The sequence below is a fragment of the Stigmatopora argus genome, chromosome 3, assembly GCF_051989625.1.
Source record: "Stigmatopora argus isolate UIUO_Sarg chromosome 3, RoL_Sarg_1.0, whole genome shotgun sequence".
Classification (NCBI taxonomy): domain Eukaryota; kingdom Metazoa; phylum Chordata; class Actinopteri; order Syngnathiformes; family Syngnathidae; genus Stigmatopora; species Stigmatopora argus.
In genome coordinates this window covers 11,279,681-11,296,479 of record NC_135389.1, presented here as the reverse complement: position 1 = coordinate 11,296,479, position 16,799 = coordinate 11,279,681, and the positions used below count along the sequence as shown (strand labels likewise).

The 16,799-nt window shown below is 38.8% G+C and overlaps 1 protein-coding gene across 1 annotated transcript; it reads right to left on the bottom strand.

The window, feature by feature from the left end:
• Positions 1 to 3: 3 nt before the first annotated feature.
• Positions 4 to 15,780, bottom strand: LOC144071431 (protein arginine N-methyltransferase 8-B). The gene is made up of 10 exons (XM_077596532.1): positions 15,316 to 15,780; positions 12,895 to 13,122; positions 12,480 to 12,635; positions 10,631 to 10,694; positions 9,598 to 9,740; positions 9,036 to 9,123; positions 6,671 to 6,786; positions 4,447 to 4,597; positions 2,096 to 2,217; positions 4 to 1,548 (listed from the first exon to the last, which is right to left on the bottom strand). The coding sequence occupies exons 1-10, from the start codon at positions 15,382 to 15,384 to the stop codon at positions 1,465 to 1,467; spliced, it is 1,221 nt and encodes a 406-aa protein (XP_077452658.1). The 5' UTR covers positions 15,385 to 15,780; the 3' UTR covers positions 4 to 1,464.
• Positions 15,781 to 16,799: the final 1,019 nt, after the last annotated feature.

The following is a 16,799-nucleotide window of genomic DNA, read 5'->3' as shown; positions in this document are numbered from 1 at the left end:
GGGGAATTTTTCACAGTGCAATTTATTCAATTTTCAAGACATCACAACAGGATTTGAAATACATAGATTTGAAATTAAACATGATTAACTGGAAGAGACATAAAAACATGCTTCTTATATATGTAGTGGCATTTAAATCAACACCCTCGAAAGAGTTCCCAAATATACTATAAGCAGTGCCATGATTTTATGCACATATTTTTAACAAAATACATACGTGTACTGTGCAACTCTTTGTCGTGTCAGTATTCCGTAAGATAGATACAAGGGACTAAGAGTGTTACTTTTTTTTCAAATTTATTACAGAAAACATATAATTGATCAAACCTATACTTTAGATTGGAAGTTCTTAGAGGGTATACCGTAGTCACATTATGCATATATTTAGCTTACTATTAAACGTATTGTCCAGTCAGTAGTTTTTGTCTGTGTGGAATTCCGTAGGCCGTATTAAAATGACCAGCAAAATTGTTTGATGTGTCTAACAACAGTGTACACAAGTCGTGTACAAACAAATGAAATGTTAACAGATTGTTACTAATGTAAATGCAGCATTGAAAATAAGAACCAGGAACACTTGGGAACTTGGTCAAGGCATTAAGCAAGGGAAACAAACCAGTCATTTCAAGAGGAGACCCATTACATTAAGAGCAATATTTAAGAAAAGGCATTTTTCCAGATTATGCTTGGTTTTGATTGTGTGATCTTTATCATTTCAGTTGCAGTTTCCGGTGGTGTAGAACAGGCCTGTACCATAGCGATCTTTGTGTCATAGAATTTTTGATACAGCTTGATCATTGGATCACATTCGTTTTTTCACCATTAGTGGGATAGCAGAAAACAGTGTGAAACTATCTGTTAAAACTGATGACACAGAACACAATATGGAATTCCGCAAGAGTTGAAATCGCCCATCACGCAAGGTATTAGTACAACTAACTATGAAACACATTACCTTTCATATAACACCTACTGAGTAGACCTGCTGCTTGCACACTTCCTGCAGCAGGGTAATTATCCTTGGCTATGATGCTCAGGTCAATATTTTTCTCATCACTAAGCATTAAGTGATACATTAATGGTTTCAAACCCAACCAAAATTAAAATGTTTCACACCCAAAAAAGTGGACAATACCCTTATAAATTGACATACCCCCCCCCTAATCAGTGTAATTCAAGTCATGGTGAAAAACAACACAAGTACATCACTTCATTTCACCAAAATGTACAGGTAGAATCGAACTCTGAACACACACACACGCACACACACAATTACATTCAGAGGTGTTTAACAGTCTCCGCCCATTACTTTCTATCCAACAGTGTGCTTAGCGACTTATTAGTGAGGTCATTTCTGTCTGCCCCATCCTTGTCCTAGTTGCACCTTCTTTCTGCTATTCACGAAGGCTCTTTTCTTCTCTCTCTGCTTCTCGCAAGCCTTGGAATTGATGTCTCTTCTTAAACCTAACGCATTTTATAGTCATGGCCTATCGCTGCTTCGCACAGTTGTCCTTTAAAATCCAGCTCAAATGTAAAGTCCAGGTCCCGCTGCATTCAGAGAGAAAACTGAAGTAAATCCAAATGATAATTGCTCTCAATGTTACGTTGTCATGGGTTGATATTTATACTTAAAATCCGCCGGTAAAAATACAGGGATTAAATTCAAAATGAAACAAAGTTATTTTTGTAAATGCTGGACGGGTACAGGTGCAAAAAGCTTGCTGATGAACTCTAACAACTGTTAACCAGATGTTTTTTGCCAGGATTTTCCTGGGATTATTTTGTTTGCTGTGCCCTATGTTTCCATTTTTTTTTTCAAACAGCTTTTAAACCCAATTGAATGCTACAGTTACCATTCATTCATTTTCATTACCGCTTATCCTTACAAGGGTTGTGGGGGTGCTGGAGCCTATCCCAGCCAACTATGTGCAGGAGGCAAGGGACACCCCGAATTTGTTATCAGCCAATTGCAGAGCACTAACAGACGAACAACAAATCACATTCATACCTAGGTGCAATTCAGTGTCAAAAAGGTCTCAAAAAGGTATAAATACTAATGATACCAATGGGCAAAATACTTTTGTATAACACTTACGATATTTTTGTCATTTGGCTTCATTGCAATGCTGCCAGTAATTTCCTCTCCTCTTCGCACTGTCAAATAGTCCTCCAGGTAGAAGACTGTCTGCTTCCAGTGCGTGTATGCAGCATTTGGAGCTGGGACACATGTAATACACACAGACACACACGCATGCATGAGCACACGCATGAAATTACATGCCTTAGCATATATATAAATATATATATGCATGTATGTATATATATGTATATATATACATATACAGTGGTACCTCGAGATACGAGCTTAATCCGTTCCGGAACTGAGCTCGTATGACGAGGTTCTCGTAACTCGAACGAACGTTTCCCATTGAAATGAATGGGAAACAAATTAATTCGTTCCAACCATCTGAAGAAAACACCAAAAACAGGATATTGGATTGGAAAACATGTTTTATTTCTTATAATTCACCATCTATTAACAAAGTAATAAATAACGAGTGGTTTGATAGTAATAATGTGTTTAATAGGAGTAAAAATAGACACATTTCGCGGAGGGGAGAGAACACACACGGAGGCGGAGGGGGGGGGGGACTGTTCGGGGTGACTTTCTCCACGGCAACATTGCACTCTTAAACGAACAAACAAATTTAAATTAACTTGGATAACTAAAAAAAACAGACACTCAACCTTTAATGTAACTTCAAACAAAACTAAATTCTAAATTAGTTGTAATCTTTTTTACCTTACTTAGTTCTACGGGTTGACACCACCTGGCCGCTCCGCCGAAGTCTTCAAAACGAACGCATCAAGAGTTGTTTGTTTTTGTCTACCCTTCAAAATATTTCGATAATGTCGCATACAAATGTCATCATAATACGATGATGTGCGACCACTTGCCAGTTTGTCAGGGTGAATCGTTTCTATAAAATCCGAAACCTCTTGCTACTTCGCGAGCATGTCTTTGATATCTTTTGTAGCCGCCTCTTCCACCGCCTCCTCGCTACTAAGTTCCGGCAACAAATGTTCACGCTCCTGTAGGTCGATTAAATCCTGTGTCATGAGTTCTTCGTGGTGCTCGGCGATTAGGTCATTCACATCTGCCTGCTCGGCGATTAGGTCATTCACATCTGCCTCATCAAGTGCTCTTTCCAAAATTCACGAAGGGTTAGCTCTGTGTCATCTGTCACATCGAAGCATTTCTTGAATAAATTGTACACCAGTAGTGGCTTAATTTTACAGTCACCGCTGGCATTAGCACACAACGCTAGCGTTAAGCGGTCTTTCATAGGTTTGTGTCCCGGTAATGCCTTCTCTTCTGCCACGATGAATGTTCGCCTGGGCATTTTTTTCCAAAAAAGACCAGTTTCATCGCAGTTGAAAACTTGCTGGGGGTGTAATTTTCCTGGGCGATAATCAAGGCAAATGTCTTGATAAATTCCACCGCAGCTTTCGAATTGCAACTCGCCGCTTCTCCGTGTCGGATTACAGAGTGTATTCCAGATCGTTTTTTAAATTTTTCGAACCAGCCATGACTCGCTTTAAATGTTTGTGAAGTTGTTGAAGGCTCTCCTTTCGTTGATATCAAATCTATGTAAATTCGGCTGGCTTTTTCACAAATGGTAGACTCGGCCAGGCTATCTCCTGCTAATTGTTTATCTTTTATCCACAATAAAAGAAGGTTCTCCATCTCGTCGTGAATGTCACTGCGCCGGTGGGAAATCATAGATAGTCCTTTGGTCGGCCTCTTCTCCTTAATTGCGTCCCTCTGCTTAAGGATGGAGGATATGGTTGACGTATTCCTCTCGTATTGCCGAGCGAGCTCGGTAACACATACCCCACGCTCATGTTTTTCAATTATTTCGCGTTTCATGTCCATTGTCAACGGTCGCCTTTTCTTAGCAAAACTTTGCCGATCCATTGTAATACGTATTGTTTACCTGGTATGTAAATGTAGACCAAGTGGGGGGAAAACGGGTGTGGAAATGCAAAGTCCGCCCACCAGTGCTCGTAGACATATTTTTTACACGAAAGAGATGCAAAAACAAAAAAATGCCATGGCGACCTGGCTTGGTCGCATCATGAAATTTTGACCGCATCACGGGCGAATTATTCGATCGAAATTTCCCCCGTAAGACGAGCATTCCGTATGACGAACGGTCGTATGACGAGGTACCACTGTATATATGTATATATATACATATATATATATATATATAGATACATATATATACATATATATGTGTGTATATATATATGTATGTATATATATATATATATATATGTATGTGTGTGTATGTATATTTTTCTTTTTCCCTCAATCCTATAATGTCACTGCAAAACAAAGCATTACCAAGTTAAGTAACATGAAAAGCAGCTACATCCTACCTGTGGAGAAACCAGTCTTTTTATGACACTTGGTGAACTCAATGTTGAAATAAGTGACCAATGCATGAATGTAGTCATTTCTCTGGATCTGCAGACAGAATGCTGATGTGAACGAGAGGTCTTCAGTCTTCACCGTGTAGATGTCCACCTCCTGTTAGTGGAAAGAGATGGATCTCTCACATAAATGTAAATCCACAGGTATTTCACTATACATCACGATGGCCAGATTTAAAAAATGTATCTTTTTATATTAACTTTGGCGGCCCTTGATGGCGATAGAAATCCAATTTATTTGTGACTCAGAGTCAAATAAGTCAAATTGGATTTCACATCTACTCCCGTTAATAGAAGTGAAAGATAATCACTGCCTGCCTAATTTATCATAGAGCATAGTCATAACAAGATCACTCCGCTCATTTGGAACTTCAGCGGGGAACCATTGTTCTCCCTGACAAGACAGACTTCATTACAAGCTTCCTTTCGTTATTTCCAAAGTGACGGTGATTCTGCATGACCTCTGAGAAACATTTCACAATTAGCATCAGACATTGATTAATATCAAAAGAGTAAGAATAAGGTCTGCTAATGAGCAATAACGCATAAAGCGTCGATAGAACAATGGCATCACAACATTGAATTTGGTAGAATCAATATAGCAATGAACGTGCCTTTTATATTTATTATGGGTGAACGATAGGGAATCTTTTAGCATACATTTGACTCCCAACTTCTATTTTGCACTCACCACAAGAGTTTAACAGTGTTTTACTCTCCAAATCCAACTTCACACTTAGAAGAATGTTTGTTCTACTATAATGGAAGGTCTAAATCAAATTTTGACTGTGATATTTGATCAAATTGAAATTTATGATACTTGAGAAGCTTGAAAAATGTGTCTAATTTGATTATTTACCTCACTAATTCTCAACCTGTCTTGTACCAAGTGACACATTTTACATCAGCAAACTCTTGCTGCACACTACCAATTAAAACTATTACATTGTATTTAATTTAATTTGGATCATGCAGAATAATCTACAAGTTGGTGTTGCACATTAACAATCAATACATACAAGTCATAGTAAACATCACCATGCAACTGAGATTGCATTTAGAAGCTGATATGAACGCTTCCCAAATGGCCTATATAAGTATTTCTTTTAGCTGTTTTTTAATGCTTAATGTGAGTCTGCTTACAAAACCAAGCTCAGACACAACTTTAAGATGTAATCCTAGAAGTGACTAGTGATTCATGACTATTTTATTCTATAAAATAGCCCCCTTAATCTATAATAACATATATTGCTACCCACTAGATGGTGTTATATCTTATTTTGACACTGGGTGAGAAGCATCTGGTTTCGCCTCACAGATGCCATGTCTTTCAAACTTCAAACCTTGAGGGCTTGGGTTTTTGTTCCAAGCACAGACAGTTGAAGCAATGTGGTTTATGCTAAAACAAGCAGCACCTAACTGCTATCAACAAATTACACTTACGCTGGTGAAAAGGTGTGGCCTTTTGTAGTTGAAATGAAAATCCTGCAGCTACTGACTTAGTAACCCACCCAACCACTAATGTACCCAATGTGGATAGTTTGGAGAACCTTGCCCTACAGCACCGCTGTCAAAGTGGCGGCCCAGGGGCCAAATTTGGCCCGCCGCATCATTTTGTGTGGCCCGGGAAAGTAGATCATGAGTGCCAACTTTCTGTTTTAGGATCTAATTAAAATGAAGAGTATAGATGTATATTAAATTTCCTGATTTTCCCCCTTTTAAATCAATAATTTGATTTTTTTAATCCATTTTTTTCTTTGTTTTTAGTTCAAAATAATTTTGTAAAATCTAAAAATATATAAAAATATTTTCAGTTTTCCACTTAAATGGAATATAATTAAAGAAAAATTTTGTTTCCTCTTGCAATGAAAAACAAATGGTTAAATAAATGATTTTCCCTTACGAAGAAAAAAAAAGCTCAAAAAAACATTGTTTTAGATCTATAAAAAAAATGGAATATTTAGGCCTTTTAATCCATTTCAAAAAAAAAATCTAAATATTATATCTAAAATGGTCCGGCCCACGTGAAATCAAATTGACGTTAACCCTTGCCCTACAGCAAGTCACCCTAAGAAACTGAATAGAATACGGAAGAATAAACATATTATTCATCATAATTAATGGTGGACAAAAAACATTGTTAATGGTCGTAAAAATGGATGGTACATACCTTGACGAGACAGGAATTGGTCACCACCTGTTTAGGATCCACTATATCGACCAGAGGCTCTTTCATTGCCACATTGCGAATACAAGTCATGTCAAAACCATACACATTCTCCCACCCTGCAGTAGAAAAAAAACAGTATAATTATTCTAGCATGTCAAAGAATAAAGAGGCTACTTAGAAATTTTTGTGTGCATTAAAAAGCTGAGGATATAGACATTGTTTTGAGTTATGTGACTATAAAAACCACAAGAACTGAAGAACTGAATGTTTTCCAATGTAGCACTTTCAATTCCTTACGTTAGATCTTGCAGTGTTTGGAAATAATTTGCTATCGTTTGACACGCAAAAGAGAGACACGTCGTCTCAACAAAACTTCTTTAAGTGCTGCTTTCAGAATCTAGATAAAAATACACTGCAAAACATCATCCGATAGAACAAACAGAGTGAGTTAAAGTCATGAGCGAGCACATTTTGGAGGAAATTTGCCGGGTTACATAACCCACGATGTTCAACATTAAGATTAATGATGCCGTCCCTGTAGTAAGACGGTGCTTTGCTTAGAGTAGTGCTAATGAAAGAGTGGGCTTTGCAGAAGGCCACTTCTACCTTGGTGCAGAGGTCAAATGAGGCTATCTGCCCACAGAAGGACAAGACGAGTGCAGATTGTGCATCACTCATTTCAGTTCGCCCGTGTGCAAACTTCACATTTACACAACTCCAGTGCATTAAATAAATAAATAGTATTTTAAGAGTAAAAATATTGTGAGGTCCCAACAAGACTCCAGGCTGCCTCAACTGTGACACTTCCTTGCAACGAGCGCTCGCTGCATATTTCATAGAATGTAATTAGCATGTATTTCAACAGTTATGTGAAGTGATACAGAATACATCAAAGTCAACATGATTGAATGCATTTTTTGTCATTACTCACCAGGAAGAAGGATTCTCTCGCCCCCCAAACTAATTAAATTATTTGCAAGGTTTAGTAGTTGTTGTAGATGACTGCTGTTGTTTGTGTTTCCTTTGACAAATTTTGGAGAAACTGTTTTCTCATTAAATATTAAGCAATTTGTGGCTTGGTCAGCTAGAGAACATCAGTTAAACTCAGTTATTTCTCAATGATGCTGAAGAAAAATGGGTGATTTGCTCGCTGAACCATCACAAACACCGACTTATTTTGGGGATCTGACTGAAGCAAGATCAGTGGGTGTCATCACCTGGCATATTTTGGGATGATTTTAACTGGCGCTTGAGAACTTGTGGTTTAGTCGAAAACAGGAAGTCCTCAGCATGTGTGATAATCATTTCACTAGCATGGTGTATCTACAAATACAACAATGGTTTTGGCCCTCAAACTAAAGCCACAGGGAGTATTATTATAAAAATGGATATTCTTGTTGACCTGTTGAGCTGTTATACGAGCGTTAAAGATAGGAATTTTCAAAAATAGGTCTCTCACACTCATTGTGGATCTACATTATTTTTTACAGTATTATGTGTTACTGCACACGAGAGACATTCAGTGAAGGTTTAGATTAAAAATTACAGTCAATGAGTTTTAAATGTTTGGAGTTGCTTTGAGCCTTTACTGCAGTTTCCCTCACACTCAGCTTTTTTGTGAGTCTTTTACCTTCCCTTTTCTATTCAACATGAAGAATACTCCATTTATCTTCTTTCAGATAGTCCTGAGTCGCTTCTAGAGTGTCTTTGGAGTCATTATTCAACTGTACTATGAAAGGCCTCCCTATCTTTTTTTGCATTGTATTCAATAGGAGCAAAATAAAATACAGTTTACATCTATCTATTTATTCATGTCAGAAGTTACATCATCACTAAACACTATGGACTCTATCTGTTCCATAAGCAGGCGCACACATAACACTCACTGTCTCTTCCATGTTCATAAATTCATTTATTCATCTTTTGAACCGCTTTATCCTCACTAGGGTTGTGGGGGGTGCTGGAGCCTATCCCAGCTGACTTCGGGCCATAGGCGGAGGACACCCTAATGCTCACACTCATATCTAGGGGCAATTTAGAGTGTCCAATCAGCCTACCATGCATGTTTTTTTGGAATGTGGGAGGAAACCAGAGTACCTGGAGAAAACCCACGCAGGCCCGAGGAGAACAGCAAACTCCACACAGATGGACATGGCCTGGATTTGAACCCAGGACCCGAGAGATGTGAGGCCGACGCGCTAACCACTCAAGTGGCCATGCCCTCTTCCATGTTTTATATATATAATATGGTATGTTCATGTTTGTCAATTATGTCAATGGAGCAAATACTTTTAAGATCATTAAATTTGCCAGACTAAAATGTGTGAAATGATACAAATTCTAGCACATTGACAGACATACTTACAATGTATTTTGAAGTCTTTATATGTCCTGTCCTCAATGGCCAAGACGTACAAAGAGGCACGATCGGGAAACATCAATCCACCAGGTTTCTTTTAAAGATAAAAAGCAGAGATAATGGTCTTTTTCCTTTTGCTGTAATTTGCAATATTCACAGCCGTTCATTATCTACTGCAAAGATTTTGCCTGCACAGGAACTAGGAGACATTTTTCATCAGGACATAATTCACATGTTAGTTAGTTAGTAAACCTGAGTTAATGCCATTAAAATGACGGTTAACAGTTTCAATTACCCATTACTTTTATGGATTTAAAATTTTATCATGAGGAAGGCTATAGGAAAGTCAAATGTAATAATTTCACTTCAGAATCAATGTCCAATATATTTAACCGATATATATATGTGTGTGTATGTATGTATGTATTTATATATATATATATATATTTATTTATTTATATATATATAACCGGCTAGCAGTAAATGTTAAATGAGTTTACTTTACAAATGGCAAACATGACATTTTTAATGAAATTTCAGTGTGTTTTGTGTCATTAATGCCGTGTACCAGCCACTTGTCCCTGGCAAAGATGACCGTGTTCAGCATGGATTCATAGAAGAGACAATAGCCCATCCACTCTGATATAATGATGTCCACCTTCTCCACAGGGAGCTCCACCTCCTCCACTTTGCCATTAATGATGGTGATCACTAAAACACACAATTTGAAAGGAATCTATGCCGTTGTCAAGGCAGGAAATACTGAAGATTTTATGTGGAGACATTGGCGGCGTAATTGTGTGAGAAAGGGATGATTTAAACCACAAAGATAAGCCGTCTGTACAAAGTATGTACCATTATGGTGATCTTAAGCATATGTGCGGCGCAGCTGGAGGTTAACCAGAGCTCTTGTGAGACTGCAATTGGAGAAAAGTAGCTGACTTTTGCCTCTTGCGACGCAACTTTTTGAAAAGTAGCTGACTATGGGTCGCAAGTTTTTTTGGCTTGGTGCAAGAGTCAGTTTTAACCACATCTGAGTCCCTGTGACTCTTTTAGATGATTGGCTTCTTTGTTTTGGATTTTTTTTTTAATCTCAGGCCAAAACTAGAGTATATTTTTTCTTATTTATGTGAATCAGTATGATTCAGTTTCAGTATCAAATGTACTAGTGTACGCTGTAATGTAAGTGATCAAATTAGGCCGTTTTATGGAGCTATGGTACTGCAGAAAAACATATTTTCTCTCCATTTGTTCCCTTTTTATTGATTTGACTGCTTATGGGATGTCATGAACCCATCTGTAATATGCGTGGTTGTCTCAAAACTGTAACAGACCTTTCTATAGCCAAAGTGCATGTTAAAAAAATCTTAGACATTTTTTCAAATAATACATATTGTACAAAGTATGTTAAATGAAAAAAAATCACAACGGCTGTAAAAAAGAAACTTTAACAATGCAGACGTGTGCAAAGGGAATCACTGGTCTTCTCTATAGTTATACTTAGAATTCAACTCTTGCATTGAAGTTGGAGATGCACAATGGTAGCAATTAAGATTTTTGTGATAAAATGTAAGGCATCAGAAAGATGAGAAAGCTCCTACCACTGTCAAAGTGATTGGACTTGATGATCCTTTCTGAGTGTTCAGAAATACTTGAACATTCAATCTAGGGGATAACAGGAAGAGAAAAAAAATACAGCTTTGTCATCTTTTGGATAAAAGAGGAAAAAGACATTATTTTATCTTTAAGTCAATGCAACATTAAGACGTGTGAGGTTCAATCACCCCCCCCCCCCCAAAAAATAACTGTACATTACATTTCATCTCTCAGGGGTCATTTGGACGTGCATCTGGTTGACATAAAAACACATCAGAAGTAAAAAGAGATGCCAAGTCGTTTGGTTAGGTGCAACCAGACAACAGTTTGGTGTCTCCAATAATGAGTTTTGATTCTTTGTGCCTCTCAAATAATGGGTTGGTATGATGGCAAGGGTGTCATGTGTGACCCTTGGGAATATGTGTTTTTGTTGGCCCTACTAGAAAAAAATTAATTGCACATCCACTACAATAGGCCGTAGTTATTCTCCCGTTGTCTCTATTGTGTAATGCCTTTTTACCCCAGAACAGCGGAATTAAATCCTCAAGAGACAACTCTTGCACAGATAAGAAAAGACTGCAAGAGGCGTTGATCGTTGGCCCAAACGCTAAAAAGCCCAAATGTTAATAAGAGGAATTTAAGGCATACGTAGTACTTGACTTGGACTTTAATTAAGAATTTTGATGTACTTAAAATAATTTCTGTTACTGATTAAAAGCACACTCCAGTCATTTTAAGGATTTGTTTATAAATACATGAAATATGTTTGAGGATAAGTGCATGCACATACACAGGATGAGAACAATTGAGTGATGAATCTTTAAGTTATAGCAAGAATGAAGAAGGAGTCATATGTCTGACCTCTTTGAGAAAAAGTGAAAAAATATGCGGTGTTTTTTTCATCTATGTTGGTTAGGAGGATTTCTTCATGGATTTAAGTCAGTGCCCTTTTCCCAAACAGCAGACGGTTGGATCCTAATTTCTTTTGGCATTCTCAATGAAGCAGAACTAATGGTTTCCTTAAATTTCTTAAAATGTTATAAGGAAATTGTACTTCATCATTTGATGATAGGATGCAAATATAAGGCACATGTGACCTTATGGGATCAGTTATAGTGTATAGCACTCCGGCCATCAATTTCTTTATTTTTTCAAAATTAGTACACCTGATAGTATCTTATTTTGCTGGTTGGTCACCCAGGTTTTCACCTTAGTTGCCCCTACTTAAAAATATTCTTTATAAACTTTTGAGTAAAAAAGTATGGGCCTGTCTTTTGTGCAGATTATCATGATCAAAGTGGACTCGATCCCTCAACTAAAATTCAATTTTTTGTTGTTTGAGAAAGCCAGATGGGCATCAGTGACATAAAAGTGAGTTGAAGCTGAAACATAAATGCTGCTAGAGAGAGAGAGGGGGGTTGGGGAGGGGGGTCTGGCCAAATCCTCACGCATATGCATGTCAAGCACTACCTTACAACACTCTTGGCAATTCCAAGTTAATCATTCCTCGCCTGAAGCAAACTACTCTCAGGCCTACTCCCAAAATAGGATCCATGTGTTTATCCAGAGCAAGTGGCATGAATCCTCTGACATGACCTGACTAGCAATGACTTGCGCCCCCTGTTCATGGTGATAGAGAGGACTCTTTAATCGTTACTGCTCGCCATGTGTACGGCCTGAGAAGCCATAACACTTTTATCACCTACCTGTGAGATGGGAGATTCCTCTAAGATTATACTAAGATGGATCTGTGGTGCACTGCTTCAAATAAAAAGTGTGGTCGTATCAACAGAGGAGCTAAAGTAGTAGACGCTCTCTAAAAGGCTGTCATATTCAGATGCGTGAGTTACTTACACCATACACATGTTTTGCTCCTGCCTTGGCTGCAAACATGGATAAGATCCCCGTGCCACTTCCAACATCCAGAACTATTTTGTCCTTAAACACGTGCTTGTTATGATACATGGAATTGCGGTAGGTGAGTGTCCTCACTTCATCTTTCAGCATCTCCTGGTTTAATGAACAACAAAAACATGTGTTGCTTTACATAAAAATCCTGCACAGAAGGGCCGTTTATCACAATAAGAACTGCACCACAGTTAACGACAATTTAATGGCTGTTATTGGTTCCCAAGTGAACCACTTTCGAGCATTGTTTCATTTGAACAAATGGAAGTGTACACGCTGCAGTTTTGCTACAGCGGGGGAACAACTAACAATTCAATGTACGTAGTAGCTATCATACCAATAAGTATATACACGAACATACCTCATGGATACCAAAGTGGGCATAAGAGTCAAAGTAGTAGTCTTTTGAGGTCATCTCGTCAGGATTACACAGCTTTCCCATCTTGCCCCGACCAGGACAGCTGGCAAGGGTGGCAGCATGTGGTGGGCGGGGGGGTCTGGGGGTGGGCTGGATGGAAGGCACGGGCTTTGGCAAAGAGCTTGGCTGAGCCAACTGTGAGCCGATGATGCGGACTGGCTGTTGCTGCGGCTGTTACAGAAACAGTAGATTTAAATTACTGGAAAAAGATGATACTTTGCTTCTTAACTAATTGCATGTCATTCACGGTGACAGGTGTCCAATCCATTTAGGGTGGGAGGTTTCGCAGTGATCATTCTTGGACAGCACTCAAAAATCAAATAGATTGAATATCTTTTCCAAACTCAAAACCCAGGTTGCTGTTCCATGTGGCGGTTTGGTTTGCCCAAGCAGCCCAACGATTCTAGCATACACGCTAGATCATCAAATTGAATTTAGCCCATCTGTTAGCACAAGGAAATAAAGTCTGCTATAAATGCCATTATTATCTGTACAAAAATAATCAACATGTCTGAGGACACAAGGCTAAATAAAAATGTTCAGTCATGTGCAAGCATGATGCCATGATAAATTCCGCACACTCAAAAAATTGTGTAGCTACATACATGTGTGTACAAATTTATCCAACTGCCATGACGAATGTGAATGCTGGCCTCTCAGCCATTGTGGGTATCTGTTGTGTAAATGTATCAGAATGATAGAGACATCTCCTTGTAAGCATCATAATTTAGTTTGCTAGGAACAATGCACATTCATAAACATTTACATTTGTTTATAGGTATTTTGCATTTGATGAACTGTTATTGCCCATGGCTCAATGCTATAGTGACTAATACATTATGCATTTAAGCCAAAGCGTCAAGTTGGTGTGGTTTTGTTCTGTTGAACTTTTTAAAACATGCGTAGGCGTGACAAATAGCTAAGTGATGCCAGTGCATAAATGTTAGGAATGAATGCTGAAGTATTGGTTTCTAACTTGTAATGCAAAATAAAAGATTTGTATTTAGGTATCTGCAATTTGGACTAGTACCACGGACAGCGCCAAATGGGATCCAATGAATAGAGATGGCTCATTCAGCTTCTTCATGCATTGTTAATTTAATTCGATAAAAGAGTCATTTTTAGTTGATTCGGGTGACTGCAGTGCAGGCACCGTGGAATCGATTCCCACTCAGTGGTGGTGTGACTATGAATGCGACCCTAACCAGGATATGAAGTGTTTAAAAATGAATGAACTCATCATTTTTAATAAATCACCACTACATAATCTGGCTAAAATACAAAAGAAGTCTATAAACAAATTACACAACCTACGTACGATCATAAGTAAACTGATTTATTATCATGACCCGATTTGCAATGCATTGCTTTAACAACCAATGTTGTGGTAGGACAGCATATTCATTTGTCGGGGCTTTATATATATATATATATATATATATATATATATATATATATATATATATATATATATATATATATATATATATATATATATATATATGTATATATATATATATGTATATATATATATATATACATATATATATATATATATATATATATATATATATATATATATATATATATATATATATATATATATATATATATATATATATATTAATAGGCAGCCCAGTGGGTGGGTGGTTAGAGTGGTGCTGGGTTCAAATCCAGGTTGGTCCAGCTGTGTGGAGTTTGCATTTTCTCCGTGGGCCTGTGTGGGTTTCCTGCCACATTCCAAAGACATGCATGGTAGGCAGATTAGAGAATTTAAATCGCCCCTAGGCATGAGATGTGAATGATTGTCCGTCTCCTCGTGCCCTGCCATTGGCTGAATCAGGGTGTCCCCCGCTTTTGGCCCGAAGTTAGCTGGGATAGGCTTCAGCACCCCCCGTGAACCTTGTGATGATAAAGTGGTTCAGAAAACGGATGAATAATTTAATAGCCAGCGTTTCATCATGTAAGAAAGTATAGCAGAGCAATGCTGATTTTTTTAGCAGCTGTAGCATTGCTCATGTTGAAAACTACTACAAAGTCTTTGAAGGCAAAACGAGACAACCATGATGTGGGCCAACCAGGTCATATTGAAGACACTGTATATGCAGGATGGGCAGCACTTGCCACTTGGACGTTTTGGGATAATATTACTCACTTATCCCCAAATGCCCAGCATGCCAGTTAACACACAAGTACGTATACAACCTTGCGATGAGGACACCTCCACCCCCCCCCCCCCCCCCCCCCCCCCCCCAACTTTCCAACTGGAAGCAGGACCCCAAGACAATTGTGAGCGTCAGAGTCCTAACAAGTAAGCGCAGCCGAGCGGTTTTACGCGGGCGAAAAAGCCACTTGCTGACTTACCTCAACGTTCTCGGAATCCGCCATTTTTCTCCTTAGGAGCATGCAACGCGTCGAGTGCTTGATTCCCATAAGAAAAACGTGTTCTGACGCTTGGTAGGTGAGAAAACGGCGTCTCGTGCACCTCCAGCTTTCCGACGGAGATTTGTCATTGAGCACTCGTCATTTTCATTCCCCGATGCATCTGGAAGTGCAAAAAATTACAGGAAGCACCAAAGGCCAGCAAAGTGTCGGTGCCGCAAAGTTGTCCAGATCCCATGGTGCAAAACTTCTGCTCTTCTCTGTCAAGGCAAAACGAGAGGAAAGACGAAACGCAATGAAAATGCGTCGAGTGAAAAGGTGTGTGGTTGGCACTAAGAGCACCACCGGCGCATAATAGTGAATAGCAAGCCACTTTGATTGATTCCACTACTGCAACGTTGTTTCTAAAAATAGGAACAGTGCGGTTACCTCACACAGCGCACGAACCCGCGCGCGCCGACGACGACGCGCACGGAAATCTGATGAGTTTGATACGTGTGCGGGTCCTCGCCGCATTACAGTAGGCACAACATCTGTTCACAGGCTTGCCACTCAAAAATCACTTTAAACTGGAAATAACATTTTTTTATTCATTCATTTTCCGTACCGCTTATCTTCACAAGGATCGCAGGGGGTGCTGGAGCCTATCCCAGCCAACTATGGCCACCAGGTAGGGGACACCCTTAATTGGGTGCCATTCAATCCCAGTACAGTTATGGTATTACAAGGGTGCAGCTCATTGCTTCTTAGCATATTTTGTATAATCCGTGGATCTTTGCCTCATTTTGTGTTGATCTTATTTTTAATTTTTATTTTCTCTTAAAACACTACAATTCATTAGGGTCCATTAAAAACAAATAATAAATTATATTTAAAAAATAATTAGGCAGATTGGATTTTTTCATGCTGCTTCTGACGTAAGGTGTGGCTCTTTGCCTCACAGTTTAAAATGCTGGCTTTTTGTGTCTAACTTGTTCGCCATCCCTATTATATTCTTTCATTTTCTGGACCGCTTATCCTCACAAGGGTCGTGGGGGGAGGGGGTGCTGTAGCCAATCCCACCTAACTATGGGCACCAGGTGGTAGACACACTGAATCGGTGGCCAGCCAATCGCAAGGCACAAGGAGACAGACAACCATTCAATTTAGAGTGTTCAAACATCCTACTCTGCATGTTTTGGGATGTCGGAGTACCCGGAGAAAACCCACACAGTAACGGAGAGAAAATGCAAAGTCCACACAGTGAGGACCGACCTGGGATCAAACCCACGACCCCAGAACTGAGAGGCTGAAATGCTATCCACTCGGCGGCCGGGACGCCTGCATTTATTATATGAACTTAAAATGAATAGAATGATAATATAGAAGCTGGTGTTGGCACACGTATTTTATGATTCGCCTGATGCCAAGAACCTCTTATCTCATCAGTTGACACAAGCGTTGGGGGCTAATATTTTTAATACTCT

Bases quoted from the DNA above. Each gene is read 5' to 3' on its own strand.
- LOC144071431 (XM_077596532.1), bottom strand. From the start codon at position 15,384: ATGGGAATCAAGCACTCGACGCGTTGCATGCTCCTAAGGAGAAAAATG. The intron at 9,741-10,630 runs GTAGGAGCTTTC...TGTGTGTTTTAG, and splicing joins GTCCAATCACTTTGACAGTG to TGATCACCATCATTAATGGC. The intron at 1,549-2,095 runs GTAAGTGTTATA...CTCTGAATGCAG, and splicing joins AGCCAAATGACAAAAATATC to CGGGACCTGGACTTTACATT.